The sequence below is a fragment of the Dermacentor variabilis genome, chromosome 1 (genome assembly GCF_050947875.1).
Source record: "Dermacentor variabilis isolate Ectoservices chromosome 1, ASM5094787v1, whole genome shotgun sequence".
In the NCBI taxonomy this organism is placed as follows: domain Eukaryota; kingdom Metazoa; phylum Arthropoda; class Arachnida; order Ixodida; family Ixodidae; genus Dermacentor; species Dermacentor variabilis.
This window is the reverse complement of record NC_134568.1, coordinates 101,216,828-101,237,024: the sequence shown is the minus strand read 5'-3', so window position 1 is coordinate 101,237,024 and position 20,197 is coordinate 101,216,828. Positions and strand designations below refer to the sequence as shown.

The 20,197-nt window shown below is 46.8% G+C and overlaps 1 protein-coding gene across 1 annotated transcript in view; it reads right to left on the bottom strand.

The window, feature by feature from the left end:
* Window positions 1-20,197, bottom strand: part of CkIIbeta (casein kinase II subunit beta) — a 73,602-nt gene that overhangs the window by 31,451 nt on the left and 21,954 nt on the right. The window contains exons 4-5 of the mRNA XM_075691404.1: window positions 20,057-20,172; window positions 721-796 (exon numbers count right to left, since the gene is read on the bottom strand). Coding sequence (XP_075547519.1) covers window positions 721-796; window positions 20,057-20,172 — 192 coding nt within the window. The remainder of the gene's footprint in view (window positions 1-720; window positions 797-20,056; window positions 20,173-20,197) is intronic.

Genomic DNA, 20,197 nt, shown 5'->3' with positions numbered 1-20,197 from the left:
TTTAAAAATATTATATTACCGTTTGCTTTTTACTGGAAGCAATGACAACAGAATGGTTATTTTCGTCGGCGGCAAAAAAGCAACCGACCGGGAGAAAAAATAATATATTGAAGTGATTCTTGTTCTCCATTTATACCTGCAACTGTCCATAATGTTTCTGTAAACAGCAACAAATATTTTTTTCAAAAATACAGGTAGAAGACAATTATGTATGTCCTTCGAAAACAAGCAAACCCTTCTAGCATACACATAGGCCCAGCATACTTTATAAAGTACACCTGCATTAACTTCCTGGCAAGACTTTAAAAATACATTGTAGATGCAATGTCATGCAGTCACCATTTAAGGCATTCCTTTGTCAACACTCACACAAAAATAAGCATCGAGAATAAAATAGTAAGCATTATAAAAAATGAATTATTTGCATACAAACCAGTACCTCGTACTTTCAGCACTTCAAGTTTGATGATTAATAGAACAAAGGCATTATGCAGCTAGGAAAAAACTACAATGTGGTCGTCTCAGCAAGACCCTTCTTAACAAAATGGCATACTAAGAAAAGTAGTGTGCTTTGATTATTTGCGAATGACAATAGTCCTGCACTTTCAAAAGTACACAGGGCACTAATCGATTAAGAAAGTATTTGATTTAGTTATTTGAAAGTAATGAATATTTCATACCCCTACTTACAAGCTATTTAAAACAATAGGTCTAACTCACCAATTGGGAGCATCTGCTGACTTTCACAGTACACCCGGGGACAGTAACCGAAGTCTCCATTTTGGTACTTCTCTATCTGCAGAAAAAAAGCCACGAGCAGCATAACAATAAGGTACTAACTCAGAGAATGGTTTACAAAAAAAAAAACATTCTTTTAAAACTGCCTTGTGTACAAAATCGAATTTCTGCAGTGCTGTTATGAGCCAGGTAAATGAAAAAGCATTATGCCTATACACCATTTCCCAAAAATCTCCATACATGCTGCCATGTATGAGGACTTGACTGTGGCAGGAATCTTGTGACTGTACTGAAATAAGCTGAAAGGAGAAGGCTCATGAGGCGAGGCTTACGTATGTGGCTGATATTTTAATCCTGTGTTATTGCATTAAGAAATAACACTAGTGTCCCATATCTGCAATTATTTTCACATGTATCACTTGGTCAAGATGGCGGATAGTACTTCTGTGATAACAGCTACATGTTTTTGTGGTTTCCTGTAAACTGAAAACAAAACCATACTTTTACACATGATAAGCAGTTCAGCATGTTGCCATAGCCATGCGTGCACTTTTGATTTCCAAAGCATAGAGTAAAGCGCAAGTGTCTAATAATATAGCAACTGTAATTTTAAGCAACTATTATGCTGTACTTAACAACAGTCGACTTACGTACCGTGATACCATAGAATGCCTCCAGAGTACCAAGATTTCACTGTCAGGTCTCACCACTTACTGGTTTTCGAGACTTTCTTTGCCAATTAAAAATTATAATTCCTACTTAAATCACAAACAGCGCACTGTAAATCATGGTCCTTTCATTTCCATAAACGTCTCACAACACATTCTGGCCAGTAGTCAGTCCCTTTAACTCTTTCCCTACCGTAGACGAGCTGAGCTTGTATATACTAAAGCCCCTCGATACACGTTTCCGCCAACCAGGTTAAGTACCGCCAACTTGCCCTCCTCCTCCACGTTCCTCTCCCACTCACCCCCTTAGCTTCTGGCGCCAAGCGGAACTTACGTAGCTGCAGCTTCCTGTCCCGAGTGTAAGTGACGTTTTGTTTTTTAGCGTTGTTTACCTTCGCGTCGCTGGAGAGGCTTTAACTGCACCAGCTACTGTTGAAACTGTGAATGCGATTCCATTCAAGAACCACCGCCTATTGTAACCAGCGATCTGCTCGTGTTCGCTGCTTCGCGTCAACCTGCGACCGGTTGTGGCACGAGCAACAACGTACAGTAGAATGTAGTGCCTGGGCGCTTGGAGACCACTGCTGTTTTTCATGCATTTGGAAAACAGTGACCACAAACTACTACCTCAGCGGAATACAACAGCTTGTCCCCTTTGCATTCTTCTTATGGTGACTGCCACAGCTCTACTAAGCATGCGCGGGCGTCTCACCATCGTCTAACAGCAGTCAAAGCGGAAATTCCCGCAGCGCAACTCCAGGAAGTGGAAACTCCGGAACCGGAAATTTTTAAACCGGAAATGCCGGAACCGCAAAAAACCGGAACCGGATTTGGTGTGAGGAGAAAAGGCGGCGCACAACAAAGGTTGTCACTAATTAAGAAAGCGGCGGTGGCGCGTGGATGCAGGGGCTTTAGTCTACACAGTTTGTACCACTCCCACCGAAGATGAGCTAGGCTCGTCCCTACTGGAACAAGCGCTTGTGGACTGCCACAGTCAAGCTACCCTGATAAATTTCGTACAATTCTTTTTGGCTTCAACAGATGGTGTAGTAAAAAAAATAAAGGCACATTCAAAGCTTGCATTCAGGTGAAGTAACGTTTCAATGCTGGCAACTGGGATTTAAAAATGTAGTCCTCTTCCCTGTGCGTGCGCGTGCCGGTAACGGCTCCGCTCCAGAAAAAAGAAAAAAAATTTTAGTTTGTGGAAGATTTGTCGAACTCAGACAGTGAAGAAGTTAAATTTTCCTCTGAAAGTGGCAGTGACGATACTGAGCAGCATATCTTCTCCGACTTGGACGACGACAGCATCTCAACATGTCGGCAGTGGACAAGGTTTTCACAACCATGCTTGGCATAAAGGTAGCTGTGACAGAGGACGGGAATTGTGCACCGTATTTTGAATTGTTTATAATGAATAAACAAACAGATTTCATTCTCAATGAAACCAACTGCTACACGTACCTGGTGCGAAGAATATGGAGTAGCACCCTGCACTGTTCTGTGCATTGAAATGTACTACACCAAGTCTACAATTTAGGGATCTGACATCCCTTGCTACAGGCATGAGCCCCGCTTGCCACAGTACATTTTTTTACTCCCAAAGAGACATTTTTGCAACGAGGACTACAGAAAGTCCGAGACTCTGCTGTGCAGTGCAGCGAAGTCAATCCTCTCTCTCCATACTTTCAAAAAAATATTTTGCACGTATCTTACAAATAAAGTGCTTTTCAGATATTTTTTGGTTGTTTCAAAATGTGTAGAATTATTTAGGCAAATAAAAAAAATCGGAATTTTTGTATAAAACTTTGTTTTATGCATTGAAGCATGACAGTAACTGGAACGCCAATGCATTTCTCCGAAAAGTTCGGGAATTAATATCTCGAAACTGGCGTCATCCTTATCATTCGTTCCAAGTGGATCTGCCTTGCAAACTCCCCGACTAGAATTTGTAAATTGCAATATGGGCTTAAGATAATTAGTTAAAAACTTAATGAGTAATTTTTTGTTAATTTGTCCATTTTGCATTTCAATTTTTTGTGTAAGTAATGTCCGCCTCTTTTGAGTAGACCAGCTCATGAACTAGACTTGTGCTAACTGCCACAGACAATCTTTAAAATTTTTTGTAAGTGTTCGCTGAAACACCCGGTATATGAAAGCATTTGGGTTTGTCCACCCGAAGGGTTCATACAACATATGTTACCTCTTTCCCTTTTCTCTTATGTGCATGCTAACATTCAAAGTGGGCATGGCATTTTGCCCCCAATTTTTTCTTGCCCAACATGTTTTTTTTTGCCAGTATGATTTGTATGATGTGGCATGAGACGCATGTTACCTGTATCATCACCAGCCAATACTAATTCAAACTCAGTGAGGAACGCCTAGAATCTAAAAAAATAGGGAGTTTGGAAAAGCAGACTGACTAAAAGAGGAGTGACTTCATTCCACAAGTGGCCAGAAAAGATATTGATGGTGGAGTTGGTGCCAATTGAAGCTGCCTCAATGATTCGGAGCTACAAACGTTTGTAACAGCAGAAAATGAAGTTGCCCGAGACCGTGTTCAACACAAACAAGGTGAAAAAGCATGCGAAAAAAAATGCAAATCCTGCATTGCTAACAGAGCAGACTGGCTTGTTTTATGGTTTGGGCACAGTTGGGAAATACTGAATAGATTAGGTCAGAGCCGGTAGTGCCTTGATGACGTATTTTGTTTTGTGGTGCAAGGGCCAATGATGGCCAGAAGGTGTGGATTGGTATGACGTAGTCGATGTTGTGGTAAATGGCAAGAGGTACAGTAGATTGCCGTTAATTCGACTCCATTTAATTTGATACCAGCCAAAGTTTCCAGCCTATGCCCATGCATTTCTATGGGCCGAAACTCTTATTTTGGTCCTAAAATTGGCTTTCACCGGATAGTTCTAACTTGACCAGTCAGCATGCACGCACCTGACCCCTACGGTGACTCGAACGGCGACCTCTTAAGTGGCAGCATGTGTCTCTGTGAAGCTTAGGGGTCATTGAATGTGTTGAACACACGTAATATCTCCTATCGAAAATGCCCATTTTCAGTCCTCCCTAGGAATATTTTCAAGCAATAATGGTGGGTGACTATGTCCAACTACTGTAGTTACCCAATTTTAACGCGTGATTTCTTTCCAGAAAAATTGAGCCAAAAACTGCCTGTAATGCGTTTGCTTTACCGCATAACAAAGGTGTAATGCGGCAAAGCTGACTAAAAATCGTGTGGCTAAGCTGACTTTAAGAAACTGGCTGCCATTGCGCCACGCATGCAAGACCCTTGCCTATTTTTCTTGCTAAAAATCGGATACACGTTAGATTTCTACTTTGTTTAGAAGCTTAAACAATTTCAGGCGCTAATTGATTCTGCTTATTTAAAACTTACCTCAACCACATTTCTTACATTTTCAGAATTATAAAAATCATACCACTGCAAAATAGATTAACAATTTTCGATAATTTAGTGTGTTTTGTCATGTTTAGAGAATGTGGACTCCATGTGAAAACTCATACAGGAACATCAGATATGAGAACAACTATTTCATGTCTAGCAGGCTTGAAAAGACCTAACCAGTCACTAGAAAATTGTGCCTGGTGCAACGAATTGCGACAAACAATGAAAAAAGTGAACCCGCTGCATACGACATACTAACACCTGAGTAAAAATACCCAACCATCTACATTTCCATTCGTTGTACTAAAGCATTTCGCACGTCATTCAAACTTGCATCACAATTCCAATCAGAAGTGTTTTAAGATGTGCGTAACACATTTTAAATGTAATTAGTTTCATCAGCGCCTTCAATATTGGACAACCTTAGCACACTCAATTGTGTACACAGTGCCTCAAAGGATTCATGTAATTTCTATTTTAGTATCCTACTTTGGACACATAGAAAGCAAGCGCGCATTTCACTTGGGGGCATGTTCACTTGGGGGCAATAGGGAAAATACTACCAAATGAATCAGTGGTGTGTTTTGATGTTTTTTCTGCATCTTGTTTTATTCAACCGGTTGGATAACTTTATCAGTTTCATCCATCCCGTCAGGGTTGAATTAATGGAAGTCAACCGTATTTGTGACATGGCTGTATAATAGCCTATACTCTGTTTCAGTAGTTCCATGAAGTGCTGTGGAAGCTACAGACTTCTTCAACCAATTAGGAGAGTGAACACATCTTAAAGGCGCCCTTCTATGCCCTGTCGTCTGCTAGCTGAAGCATCTACGAAGACTGTAACTACGCAGCGAGATCAGCTGTTGTGGTAGCAGTAGAAAATCCGTTCCACATTCACTCTGACACGAAAAATGCGCGCGTCTTCAAGATCTATTTCGAGATACAGGTGAGAATGAGGGTTATCCAAGTTTCCTTTGTAGTAATTTTTATGATTGGGTGGATGTCTCATTTTCCCCTTACTAATTACTTCTCTCCACTTTGCGGGTTTCTGCAGAATTTTACGCCAAACTCTTGCCTTTGCTTCGAGTTGTTGACAAATTCGACTTCGCCTTGCCATCTGCTAGCTGCCTGGTTAGCTCAGATGGTACAGTGGCTGCCGCGGAAACGCGGTGGTCCTGGGTGCGAGTCCCGGACCAGGACAAATTTTTCGTTAACTGCGAGGCTTTTCTTTCAAGGAACCCGTATGGGTTTCTGTAGCAATTGCTACGATTGGGTGGCTGTCTCATTTTCCCTTAATTAATTACTTCTCTCCACCATACGGGTTTCCACAGAACTATTACGTCAAATTCTAGTAAGAGGATGTGCTACAATTTCCTGGGCTTGTGACCTGCAATGTACTAACTTCATGTAAGAAGCTTAAAACTGATTTAAGAAATCAAAAATTTTTCCGATTTTTTATTCGATCAAAAATGGTTCTGTACCAAGGAACATTGGTGGATGAAGAGGAATGTGATGTCTGCAGGTTAAAGCAAAGTACTTCTATCATAGAGCTTCCGCTTCCTGACATTCTTTCTATCAAAGCATGCAGGACTGTCAGCCTCTCATCACAGCTACCACATGCCGGAGGATTATCACCAGTCAGCAAACAATTGTGTGCCATCATATCAGCTTATTTCATGTTCAGTGCAGGACGAAGGCCTCTACCAGCAATCTCCAATTACCCCTGCCTTGTGCTTGCATTAGCCTCTCTACAATGCCTGAATAAAGCCCTCCGTGTCACTTTGTGCGGACATTCAATGCACACAAACTAGTGTTTCAACTCTTTATGCACTCGCACAAAGCTTCGCTGTATATAGATTCCAGCTCGTTGGACCTGCTGCACCTTTAATCTAGTTTGCCACTGAAGCATCCTGGTGGCACTCAAATCAGGGTGTCTACCAAGTTGACATTTTCAAATCCCCCGAGTTTTACAGGTTTTCCCTGAGTGTCTTTGCAAAATTCCCTGAGTGACACAGAACTTCGTTTGACGTCAGGACAGGTTGACACAATGTTGCCCGATGCTGTCACTCTCTAGTAAGCATGTTAAAAAAAAACTACTTAATCAAGTTTGAATAGTAAGTAGTAGTGTATTTTATTCAAAAAGAAAACAAAAGGGGGAAAAATGGTAAATCAATTGTAAATCAAGTCGAACATATTCAAATATGAATAAAAGGAAATGCATACAGATGCAAATATTTTTTAATATGAGCTATTTTTATCAACTGATAGCAAGCACATTAGTATGAAGCCCGAAGTTTGCCGCAAGCGAGATTCTCTACCAGCAGCTGGAAAGTCAACACGGACCACAAGCCGCTGTCCGGCCTGCTGGGACCTGACAAGGCGGTTCTCGTTCAAGCATCACCTCGTGTAGTACGCTGGGCCTTGAGGCTGCCAGCCTCAAGGCCCAGCGCTACCAAGTTACCAAGCTAACAGCTGGTCTACCGTCCGGGAAAGGACCTGGGACCTGCTGATGCCCTGAGCCACCTGCCCCTGCCAGAGGTGCCTGCTGCTCTTTCAAAGACTGCTGAAGTCCTGTTCATGCTGTTCAAAGCCTGTTCATGCTGCAGCACGGGCACCCAGACGTACTCTCCAGATCTGTGGTGTAGCAGGCAACCAGCTGGGACCCAGTCCTGTCTGAAGCGATCAAAGCGGTGTCCCGAGGGGAGGAGTTGGTTCAGCGGGCCTATAGCCAGAAGGCCACCGAGCTGAGCCTGCAGCAGGGCTGCCTACTGTGGTGCTCCAGGGTGGTGATACCACAAAGTCTCCGGTCCAGGGTCCTGCAGTTGCTGCATGCGGGTCATCCTGGTGTGGAAAAGACCAAGATGGTGGCTCGGTCCTACATTTCGTGGCCTGGATTGGACCAGGAAATTGGTCACATGGTGCAGAGCTGCCAAGTCTGCCAGGAGCATCAGTGAGCCTCACGTCATGTGGAAATCACCCCCTGGCTGTTTCCACAGAGACCCTGGTCTCGTCTGCATGTGGATTTTGGGGGGCCCTTCAAGGGCCATTACTTCCTGGTGGTCATAGATGCCTTTTCGAAATGGGTAGAGGTTCTACCTGTCACTACTCCATCAGCATGCGCGACCATTGCGGTGCTGCGACAGGTCTTCGCTGCCCAGGGGTTGCTGGACGTCGTGTCCGACAATGGTCCTGCTTTCGCCAGCACAGAGTACTATTACGACTTTGAGGTGGTCCCGTAGCGCTCGTCACCCGTTTCGTGACAGAGCGTTGGTAGCGAAGACTCCGAGTCAGGCGTCGGTGCGATTAACAAAAGGGACTTTATACACTATATACAGGTCATTATACAGGACAAGATCGGATCGGCACGGGGGCCGGGAGCTAACAGCAAACGCGACTGTTACCGCTCAGTGACGTCCGGTGAGACTCCAACACGTGACACATCTCACTCCACTCGAGAGCGGCACTCAGCTCCCGGTGGGTCGGTGGATCCGGTTCTCCCGGCGGCGGGGCTTATACAGCCCCGAGAAACGATTGTCACTCAAACGGCCCAATACAAAGCCACCACTCGACGGTCGTCCGAGAGGTCCAACCAGCGACCGCGCTGGCCACCCGGTTCAAAGTTGCCGCGTGCGGTGACCTCCAGGCAAAAGGAAATACGGCGCCGGGCTGTCTAGCACTTTGTTGCACGTTTGAACATGTTGCTCACCGATGCTTCTCCTCAGGACGTCGCTGCCTGACGGCTGAGCATCTTGACTTGTCAAGGGAGAGTTTAGGGCGCTGTGCCTTTCGGCGCAGCCCCGGGTTTGTCCAAAGGGCGTTCGCAGGATAAATTCTGCATCTTGTAGATTGGGAATCCGGGCTGGTGGTAATGGCACAACAGCATCCCCGCCATCAGAAAGGCGCCGGGAAGACGAGCTGCCTCCACGTGGCTCGGATGCCAGGCACGCACGTTCGTCAGGCTCGTCCAAGTTCACGTCCAGTGTCTGGACGCCAGGTAACTTCACGTGCCCAGGTCCCACTCGCCAGGACAGGAGCGCTGCTCACCGCGTTGTCACCAAGGCACTTCGACCAGCTCCGCTCGAGTCGTTCCTAAGCCCTTGCTTCTCACCACTGGTCCCGGTTGGTCGTTCTGCGCTTGCAAAACCGACCGGCAAAAGGCAACACCCAACACGAACAAGTGCCCTCTGTCCCCCGTCAAACACCAGACAAGGCCATAATCCAAATCGACCTAACTAAATTGCTAACCCCCCTTTTTGCTCCCGCTGCAACAAGAGGCAGGTGTACGATCTGGTATACAAGGCTCAAACAACCATTCTTCAAATTAACAGCACACCAAAATATCATGAACAATTAATAATCAGCAATAATAATGAAAATTAGAATGGTCCTCTTGAAATCACTTGGACCGAAAACACACTACTGAGGAAGCAAATGAGGTCCTTCAAAAATTTTTTTTTTCGGTGATATTTTCGAGGAATCAGAAGCTGCTTATATTTGTGACCCTGCTTATCCGTGTAGTGGCGGTATAATAAGCCAGATTCCTTGTAAATTGAAACCCACTTTTTTTTCACTCCCCATTTGACGCTCTTCCTCAGATCGGCTATTGAACAGTCTTCCTGTTGCTCGCGAATCAGAGTTTCCCTTTCAACTGCAGCAAGCTCCTGCCAGCTGGCGGAAACTGGAGCGTGTGTGGAGCCCGCGTCACCTAACTGCGGCGTCGCGTCCATATCGCGGCTAGCACTGCACGTGTCACTCCCACTCACTTCCAGGATACGCTCGCCCAGGCCAGCCTCCGAGCTCTGCCTCTCCCGTGCCTGCTCGCCACTCAAGTTACCTTGATCAGTCCGTGTGCCGCACCGCTGTTCGCTCACCGACTCAAAGTCAAATTCCCTCGACAGCTGGCGCGCTTTGGATCGCGTGAGGGCCATGTACGCCACGTCGCCAAAGAATGATTTGCCCTGATCCTTCAGAAGCTGTTCCGAGCTATTTGAGAAGAGGTAGGGAAAGTGCTCCGGGAGGGCGGCAGACACAGCGGCTTCTGTGTTAAGTTTCCCAAACTCTCCTTCAATGATAACCGTTGCGATCGGTAAACAGACACTCTCCTCCTCGGCCACTTGCCGTATCTTAGCGCACTCTCCCGTAAAATCACTCGAGGAGACGAAAGATGGGCGGACAACATCCATAGTTGCTGCAGAGTCCCGAAGTGTTCGGCACTTCTTACCGTTTACATTAATTTACTGCATATATGGCTCCAATAGTCGTATGTTTTTGTGAGTTTCCTGGATTGTTGCAAAAGCAATTTTCTCTGGGCAGTTCGCAGCGATGTGCCCTTGCTTTTTGCAATTGTAGCAGGTTAACGGTTTCCGTTTTTCAAAAAACGCGTCGTATCGTTTCGCTGTTTTGTTGCAAAAGGAATTTTCTCTGGGCAGTTCGCAGCGATGTGCCCTTGCTTTTTGCAATTGTAGCGAGTTTATGGCTTCCGTTTTTCTGGCTTCCCGAAAAACCCATCTCTCCTAACTGCTTTTTCTACGCGCGCTGCCTTGCTGTGCAAGCTGCGGCGGGTGTAATACTCTTCCGTGCCTCATAATCAGAAAGTGGTTTTGGCACGTAAAACCCCAAATATTATTATTATATTAATACTCTTCCGCTAACTCTGCTGCCTTGTTTAGCTTAACCTCCTTTAGCCTATCCTGCAGCCAGAGCCTGACATCCTCATCAATGCACCGGTAGAACTGCTCCAACGCGATGCATTCGACAATTTTGTCGCGGTCGTCATAAACCTCTTCGCCCTTCAGCCATTCCACCAGGTCGGCTTTTAGACGAAACGCGAAGTCAACATTCGACTACCTGCCCTTTCTTGCATACCGGAACCTCTACCGGAAAGCTTCGGGCGACAATTTGTACTTCCGCAGTAGCGCTTCCTTCACATCACTGTAGCTCTCAAACACCTCTTTCGATAAGCAAGTTATTACGTCTGATGGCTCCCCAGGAAGCAAGGCTAACAGATTCTGTGCCCAGAGGGATCGCTCAATGCTATTCCGTTCGCACACGTGCTCAAATTTCACGAGGTATTTGGCCATATCCTCTCCGATGACAAAGGGCGGAAGTTGATCGCGTATTCTTGGACCGTTAGAAGTGAGACTAGGCGCCGGCGAGCTATTTCGGGTCTCCAACTCTTTCATTTTAAGCTCTTGCTCGCGACGTTCCCTCTCTCTTTTCCTCCTTTTCCTCCTCACGACATTCCTTTTCTGCCTGCCGCTCCCGACGTTCCTTTTCTTTCCTTTCCTCCTCGCAACGTTCCTTCTCCCTCTTTTCCTCCTCCTGACGTTCCTTGATATCCGCCCATGCCTCTTCGGCTTCCTCAGCCGTTACGTCCTCAGTTCTCATGACCTCAAGGATCGCATTCTTTCTTTTGGTTGAGCCCAACTCAATGCCCAACTCCTCACAAATCTGGAGAAGTTCTTTGACCTTGTACTTCTCCATCATTCACACTGTCCTCCTGCTGTTTACCCTTTTTGAATATACCTGCCGTACGCTACTATAATGCTACTAGTAAGACATCCGCAAGTATTTCACACACTGCCCTGTTTACCCCCTCAGCATCCCCTGCTTTTCAAAACACTCTCACTAGGCTTGAAACACACAAGGTTAACACAATGCAACACCAAATCCTGCCCAAAGCTACTATAACCTGTGTCAGAGAAAGTCTGGTGTTTGAGGTAAACTTCAGGCACTCACCGCGCCGAGGTAGCCGATGCCGGTCAATCCTGTATCTGCCATCCCCTGTTACGACTTTGAGGTGGTCCCGTAGCGCTCGTCACCCGTTTCGTGACAGAGCGTTGGTAGCGAAAACTCCGAGTCAGGTGTCGGTGAGATTAACAAAAGGGACTTTATACACTATATACAGGTTATTATACAGGACAAGATCGGATCGGCACGGGGGCCGAGATAACAGCAAACGCGACTGTTCCCGCTCGGCGACGTCCGACGAAAACGCGTGACACATCTCACTCCAGTCGAGAGCGGCACTCTGCTCCCGGTGGGTCGGCGGATCCGGTTTTCCAGGCGGCGCGCCGCGGCTTATAAGCCCCCAGAAACCATTGTCACTCAAACGGCCCAATACAAAGTGAGCACTCGACGGTCGTCCGAGAGGTCCAACCAGCGACCGCGCTGGCCACCCGGTTCAAAGTTGCCGCGCGCGGTGACCTCCAGGCAAAAGGAAATACGGCACCGGGCTGTCTAGCACTTTGTTGCATGTTTGGACATGTCGCTCACCGATGCTTCTCCTCAGGACATCGCTGCCTGACAGCTCAGCATCTTGACTTGTCAAGGGAGAGTTGAGGGCGCTGTGCCTTTCGGCGCAGCCCCGGGTTTGTCCAAAGGGCGTTCGCAGGATAAATTCTGCATCTTGTAGATTCGGAATCCGGACTGGTGGTAATGGCACAACAGTACCTGGCCTGGCTCACGAAGAATGCAATCTGCCAGATGATGGTTCCGCAGTACCATCCAGCTTCAAATGGTGCTGCCAAGCAGGTGGTGCAAACCATCAAGGATCAGCTCAAGAAGAGCCAGGCTGGAGATTTTAGGACGCAGGTTGCCCGGGTACTGTTCCAGTACTGGACCACGCCTTATGATGTCACTAGCTGTGCCCCCGGTGAGCTCCTGCTGGGCTGGATGGTCAAGACACCCTTGGACGTCTTGTATCCAGGTCTCCGATCCACAGCACTCCTGAAGCAGCTGAAACAGAAGCTGGCCGAGGGTGCCGTCCTGGGTCTTTGCCAAAGTCAGCAGCTCCAGTCTGTGCCAAGAACTTCTGTCCTGGCCCACCCCGGTCTGCCGGACGGGTGGAGTCTCCTGCCAGCACCTCATCGCTGCTCGTGAGCATGCCGGACAGGACTATGTGGCACCAACATGCCGACCATATTAGGCCTTGCCTCGGGACCTGGCTTGCACCCTCGACGGCCACGTCAGAAATCCGGCCCGCAGCGGGATCAACGGTAACACCAGTCACTGCCAGCGAAGCACCGCCCACCTTGGAGGTGGCAAGCATTGCCAGTTGTGCGGCACCTGTTGGACCGGTCTCAAGTCCGGCACCACTCTCTCACCACTGCGGATCCTCCGGATGGAGCGAGGCTGGCTCAGGCAGCACCCGGCGTTGCCACACCCAGCCCGTCTACGCCAGTGCCCAGGCGAAGTACTCGACCGCGGAAGCCGCCGGACCATTACTCGCCTTGATAACAGGCGCTGTCTACTCGACTGGGACGGCGGCAGTGCCTCTACCAGGATGTATTTTGTTTGTATCGAACACACAAACTGGGGGGTAAGGGGTGTGACGAGCATGCGACACCCTCTCGGGGCACAATCTTCGTTGGCCCGCCAGGCTCAGTGGGCAACATTGGTCACCGCACTAAATAAACACTGACGAGCATAGCTGCTCGTGGTCAGTCAGCGTTCACCACCACCACGCTGCAGAGCGTCTCTCTAACGGTGAGAGCCTTGAGCCCCACCTCGTTCATGAACCTGGGCAGATCATGACACTGACATACTGTCAGCCTGCACACAACGCCTCGCTGTTGCCTTTCACTGCTTTAAAGAGTTTAATTTGGTTTGGATGAGGGACACCCGCATGTCGGCGTCAGCCAACACTTTGTTTATTTGACCTCAAGCTCCTTCAAAGAAGTGGCAGCACACTTTCTTTCCCGTTCATTCTTCAATGTGTCGGTCCTTTCTGTTCTCATCCTCCTTCCACTGCGGGCTCGCCCCACAGACAATTTAAAGCATCCTCTTGGTCAGTAGTACAGTCAACGTCCGATTTTTCGGGTTCCCTAGGGGCCGCAAAAACATGCGAAAAATTGGGCATTTTGAAAAAATGAATTCATGTCTTTTACTACCTTTAAAGGGAAGCTGAAGAGTCTGTCAAATTCAATAAGACGCTCATATACGAATGCGGGAACCTTATAAACCATGCAGGTAAAATTTTGCGGGGGATTTTTCACTTAGGAGCGACATAATCGTCAGTTAAAATTGCGCTGTCGCTCCGCCCCCCATCGAGCACCGTGCGCTGCTGCTGACGCTGACGATGCGAGCGGAGACCGGAAACCACGGCGTAGTGACGTCAGCACTGGTGTTCCGTTCCTTTGCAATTTCTTAGACCGTGCCTGACCGTGCTTGTTTCTGCATGCGTGCCACCATAATCTGCTTCGCTCGGCCCTGCGTTCCCTTGTTTCTGTGTATGTAGAGTGGTAGTTGACGTGCGCAGCATTAATTGAAGTGGTGGGCCGACCATGCCAGTGTTCTGTGCAGCCTACGGTTGCACAAACACCAGTGGCCGCGACGATGTTCCAATGTTGCATTACTTCCCACAAGACAAGAAGCTTTCAGATAAGTGGGAGGCTGCTGTGAATCTAAATTTCAAGCGCTCAAGAACAACAGTGCTGTGCTCCAACCACTTCCGTGACAAAGATTACTACCAGAGTTTATCAATAATGCGTGAATGAGTGAGGGTACGACTTGCTGCTAGCAGGCTTTCTAAACGCAGCGCGAAAAGGTCGGGGAAACGAACACACAAAGACGGAACGGGTGCGAGAGGACGGATGGTAACTGGTCTTGGAAGACCTTATGACTACACAAACTCGTTTAAAAACCTGGATTTTGATTTACTGCTAGCTCCTTCGTGTTAACATGCTGAATGGAAGGTACATGTTCATCTCCCACTCTTGATGTAGGTTTCGTCGCAAACCGCCGTTAATTTTCTATTCGCACGTGTGTTGTGAAACAGCCTACATGCAGCTACCATAACGCATTGCAAGTGTAAAGTTTGCATGAGTTTGAAAGCCGGTGCATGCCAGGACGCTGCGCTACCCCTTCTCATGCACACAGAGAAACCAGCTGTCTCACGTAGCCGACGCAATTTGCCGCCTTTACGGCTCTGGTTACGAGTAACGTGCGGATGGCACGCTGATGAAGGTCACTACACATGCTACAAGAGCCGGAAAACTTTTCCCGCATGTAAACTGCCTGTGTAGATTGCCGACAGCTTTGGATCTGCGCACAAATGCCGATGATCGCATGCCTGCTTACGTTCTACGAGGAAGCATGCAGGAACATAACAGTACAGTTGTGTGACCCGAAACGAACTCACTGGATCGCTGAATGCAGCTTCGCAAAAAACATACTCACCAAAGAACATTTAACATGAGGAGATGCTAACATTTCACTTTCGCTCGCGTCGAAAGCACTTCTTGCTACCAGCATCTTTTGCTTCGAAAGGCCAGGTCCTCGCAATCGGCTCGTACATGTAGGGAGCAACGCCGAACTCCTCAGAGAAACACAAGCTCTCGAAATTTACCATTACCGTCTCAACAAAACAACAGCGACGAACCACCTTGCACCATGCTTCATGAGTAATGGCAGCGGCCGGTCCGGACGAACACCATTGTTGACGTCACGAGACGCCCCACCAATCACAGGCGGAGATGCGGCGCGGGAGCTGCCCCGAGTCTGTTGCTGCAGTTTTCATAGAAATAAAATCTCTGAGCTTTCTTTTGCTCAATTTTGATGCGATATTCAAATTCGGAGGGTTGAAAACCATTATGTACAGCTCTTCACTCATTTTTTCTGGCAAACCCTTCAGCTTCCTTTTAAGTACCCAAATCGCCACAGACACATCCGAAAAAGCTCTGAAGGCCTGCCTGTACGCATATTAAGCATATCGGTGCTTTTACTGGTACAGGAGATGGCGAGTGCACGCATTTACAATTACGGAATACATACTGGGTCCCGTGACGATTGTCCCTTGCCACACTTTTAAACTTCAGCGCAATCCTTCGCGTATTCTTCACCACGTGTCATTGCTGTATTGAGGCAAAGCTTACATTCGGAAACCGGCATTATTCAATGCGTCGTGCTTTTCGAGCTTCGAAGCCATTGGCGAGGATTACAACGGCTACAAAGATTACAAACAGCGGCGAATTGCTAAGAGTAGCGAACGTCGAAGTAGCTAGACCTCGTGTTGCCGCGGTGATGGCTATGCTGCCAGCGGATCTGCGTGCAAGAGCACCGGTTCGAGGCAGCGAGATAATCAAAATGGCGGCAGTGTTGGCTTTGATTAATGCCGTTTTGGACCTGCGGTCACAGCACAATGTCAGGAAAATCGGATGGCGAAGGGTTCTTGCGTCTGAAATTTCATGTGTTCTTATGCATTGACTCTATGGGGCACGTGGTGGTGCCGAGAAGCCCTCCGAGTTGTTGGGCATGTCCCAAAAATTGCACGTCCAGAAAATCTGTCGTTGACTGTACACCGACATCTCCTCCAGCTGACGACACGGCGTAAGAGACGATTTGTGACGAAAAACGCTGAAAAACGCTGAAGCACACCTGTCAATTCACTTGGCAGTACACATGCTCTGTTTTCCCACGCACTCACTATTAGAGGACGCATAATCTCAAGGGTCAGACGTGTACTGATGCAAAAGGCTGCCCAAAGCATTTACTCTACGAGGTCAGAACTCATCATGCTAGCATTGTGACACCGAATGTCCATGGTCATCAAGTGAGACTTGCTCATTTTGCCTACACGTGCACAATCCCATGCACGTCAATTTAAATACTACTAGTAAGCGAATGTTTACAGCAACTTATACAGCTGATAAAACTACAAACTTTACTTCATGTAGTTGTCTAATGCTTTGCTATCGCTATCAATGCTTTGCTTTTTGAGCGAAATCGAAACTTTTTTTTCTCCCTGCTTTTCTTAAGGGGGGCCCTCACCAGGTTACATAGACAATTTTGGTTATACGCAGGAAGTTTTTACGTGCCCTTTAGGAAGCGTTCTACAGCAAGGATTTTTCAAATTGGTTCATTAATAGACAGTTTTAGTTTAGCATACGCAACTATAGCGTACGCTAAGCAGCGCACATTTTTTACAGTTTTAGTTGGCCTGCGAGATCTTCGGATGTCAGAGGCCCTATTCTGTCGTTGCGGCTATCTCCCGACTGTAGTGATAGGTGGAGCTGAAATCTCGAAGGTTTCTTTCGTTAGGCTTCGACGCTTTCGAAATGAGAAACGATCTCAAAAACACCCCAAGGTTATCCATAATACTCTGTCATCGAAGCGGCCTGAGACTAAGCGAAAGCTGTTTACACAGTCATATGGCTACGAATGAAGTGCATTTTACAAAAGCAACGCGAAATTCAACTCGAAGCGGGCAGCTGGGACCGCCGTCATGTTTTACGCAAACTCCGCAAACCACGCAACGACGCTAACGCTAAATCTGAGAAATAGCGTGCGTACGCTATACGCTATGGGTCGTTTAGCGTTCTACGCATGCGCACTGACGACCCGCTATTTTATAGAGTACGCAACGGTATAGCGTATGCTAAACTAAAACTGTCTAATAGCAGAGAGAAATATTTCAGTGCCACAAACCCATGATCTCAGGATGCAAGCTTCACTGTTAACATAGACTCTCTACTTGCCCAGTCTAGCCTCCGCAAGCGAAATTCTTCCCCCTATTCTGCCATAATGAAACTTGAGGATCACGGGACGCATACGTCACGAGCCCCACCTTTTTTTCCATCACTTTCTTGCTGCATGGCGCACTTCCATTGTCAGTGCCGCGTGCAAGCTGTTGCGTTTGTATTATTTCGCGTAGCGCACAATTTTTTTCGCTGTGCACAAGGACACCTGACTAACGGCATAAGTCAGTGCTACACAAACACTGAGGCAGATGCGAATGGATCACAGAGCATTATTGCACATTGGAACATGGTAGAAAATGACACCGTTTCATTGTCTGCGTGCAACTGAATGACATTGGAACAAGCAAACGAAACGAAAGCACATCTCTCTTGCTACAAAACGAACTAAAACAAAAACACGCAGTCATTTGGTTTGTGTGTTTGGTTATTTCTCTAAACTTTAATTTGGCTATTAAAGCAACAGGCTACACAAATAACAGATGTTGCCTTGAATAACTATTGAAGTCACATGTCAATATGAGCAACATCACAGCACAAACATGTATGTAGGTGCGCTTTCACATATACGTCACTTCTCTGGCTGAGCATGCGGCGCCCTCGAAGGGCAAATGCAGTTTGGTTTGAAATTTCAGCTTTTCCGGCAGCGCGTAGTGATGTAATACTTGGCAGAGACAATCGTGGGAATGCATTGTATGCACTGCGCTTGTCAGCTCAAAATGGCCAGAGGTGGTGAGGGGCCCTTTAAGCCGGATAGGAAAGAAGAGTGCATGTCGCACTGCTTGTTCCAGTTCGGTTTCGGCTCCACCGCGAGTCTGCCCTAGCGATTTTTTCGGCCTGCGACATTACAGTAGCTAGTGATGCATTGAACCTTTACCTGAGGCTCAGGTTTGCCAGAAACTTCTACCACAAGTATGAGGAATTTTGTTGGCATTATCTGTAGCGCAGTTTTCAGAGTTTGACTTTATTCTGCCACTCAAACACACTTGTACGTGACATGGTGTTATCGCCGTACACTTGCCGAAAAATTAGGAGCGCTTCTGATGGAGGTTTTCTTATCCGAACCAGAAATTTCATGGGAGTGTTTTTCCCTATTCAAATACATAGGGTTTTGCCAGGACCAACAAAGCAGTTCAAGTTATCTATCACTTTGAATTAAGAGATTCCGAGTTATTGGGATTTCACTGTAATCAAAATAAAAAATGATTAGAAATCAATCATAAGTGGAATGCAGGGATCAACCTTTACAGACCTATCTTGTAGTGTATTGTGTATAAGCTTGCAAACCATATTCAATATCAAGTAGTCAGTTGGCTTACGAGTGCAAGGGTGGGATGGAGCAAATCATGACTAAACGTAGTCTGGCTGAAAAGCAACAATTGGTGTCACCAACAATTTCTTTCCGTGCCAAACGACAAACTATGCCATGTCTCCTTCACTGTAACCACCTCCAGTGCAACACAATTTTCCATCCTTCTCTGCCAGGCCTCCATGCTCTGCTGCAAATATTCTTCTGGTATGTTCTCCAGCTCTGTCGTTAAGACCCTCTTGACAGCCTCCTCTTGACAGCGTTCAAGATGGGTTCCCTTGATAATTCCCTCAAGCTTGAGGAATAAATGAAGTCAAGGGGGCAAAATCAAGGAAATACGGAGGTTGTTCTATGACGGCACTGTTCCTCTTGCCCAGAAACTGCCGGATGCTGAGGCCGTTGTGGCTTCGTGCACTGTCTTCGTGCAGGAGCGATGATTTGTCCCACCATAACTACAGTTTATTTTCCCGTACTGAGCAAAGCAAATACCACAAAAAATCTTTGTAAACTTTCAGATTTATCGTCTGGCCCTGTGGCAAAAGCTCGCTATGGACGATGCCTTTGACATTGAAAAACGTGATCTGCATCACTTTCACTTTTTACTTGGACTGCCTTGCCTTCTTTGGCCTCGGCAACAACGAAGACTTCCGCTGACAGCACTGGCGCTTGGTACTAACAAAATGTATCCATGTCTCATCACTAGTAATGACCCGACAAAGCAAATCTGGTTCAGTAGACGTGCGATATTCAGATACACACTCATGCGGAACTCCTACTGATCTGAATTCAGCAGCCGTCACACCATCTTTTCACAGGCTTTTTGCATGCACAAAGCTTCAGTGATTATCTTCCAAACATTGCTCTTCCACATGTCCAACTGGCTGGCGATCGTTCAAACAGTCAACTGACAATCAGTACACAACCCCTGCCTTACAAACTCGACGTTCTATCATTCCTGCTTATTAAAGGCCTCCCGCTGCTTAAGTCAACTTCCGCTTCTTTGCACCGTTCTCTGAACGTATTCTGCCACTCAACACATGTGTACATGACATGGTGTTATTGCCGTACACTTGCCAAAAAATTTGGAGCGCTTCTGATGGAGGTTTTCTTCGCTGAACCAGAAATTTTAGGTTGATTTGTTCATTCATGCGCATGGTTCATTCCTTCATTTTCACAGCTGAATGGCTTGCTAAGACAACAATGCAAGAAAACCTATTTTAAAAAAGTCAATAGCTGCATAAAGCTGAGCTTACAGTTATATACAACCATAACTTGACTAAATAATTAGCATATTCCTATTTTGCCTATAGCCTACCATACTAGACCCAGTTCCATTACTTTCCAGACAGACCTTGCATATTAAATTGTGCATGAACCAATACTTAATATGCAAATGTGCAAGCATGCATTTCATATGCAGCCATCACACAATTATAAGCAAAACTAGTGCACTCACCATGAGAGCAATGCCTCTGTTTGTGAGAATGTAACGGGCATGGATAAGGCCATAGAGCATCTCCGCAGCCTGCTCTATCAAATCACTCTGATTGGGGTTGTCATCCAGCTCATCATCTGGAGCATATGAGTAGGAAACAGC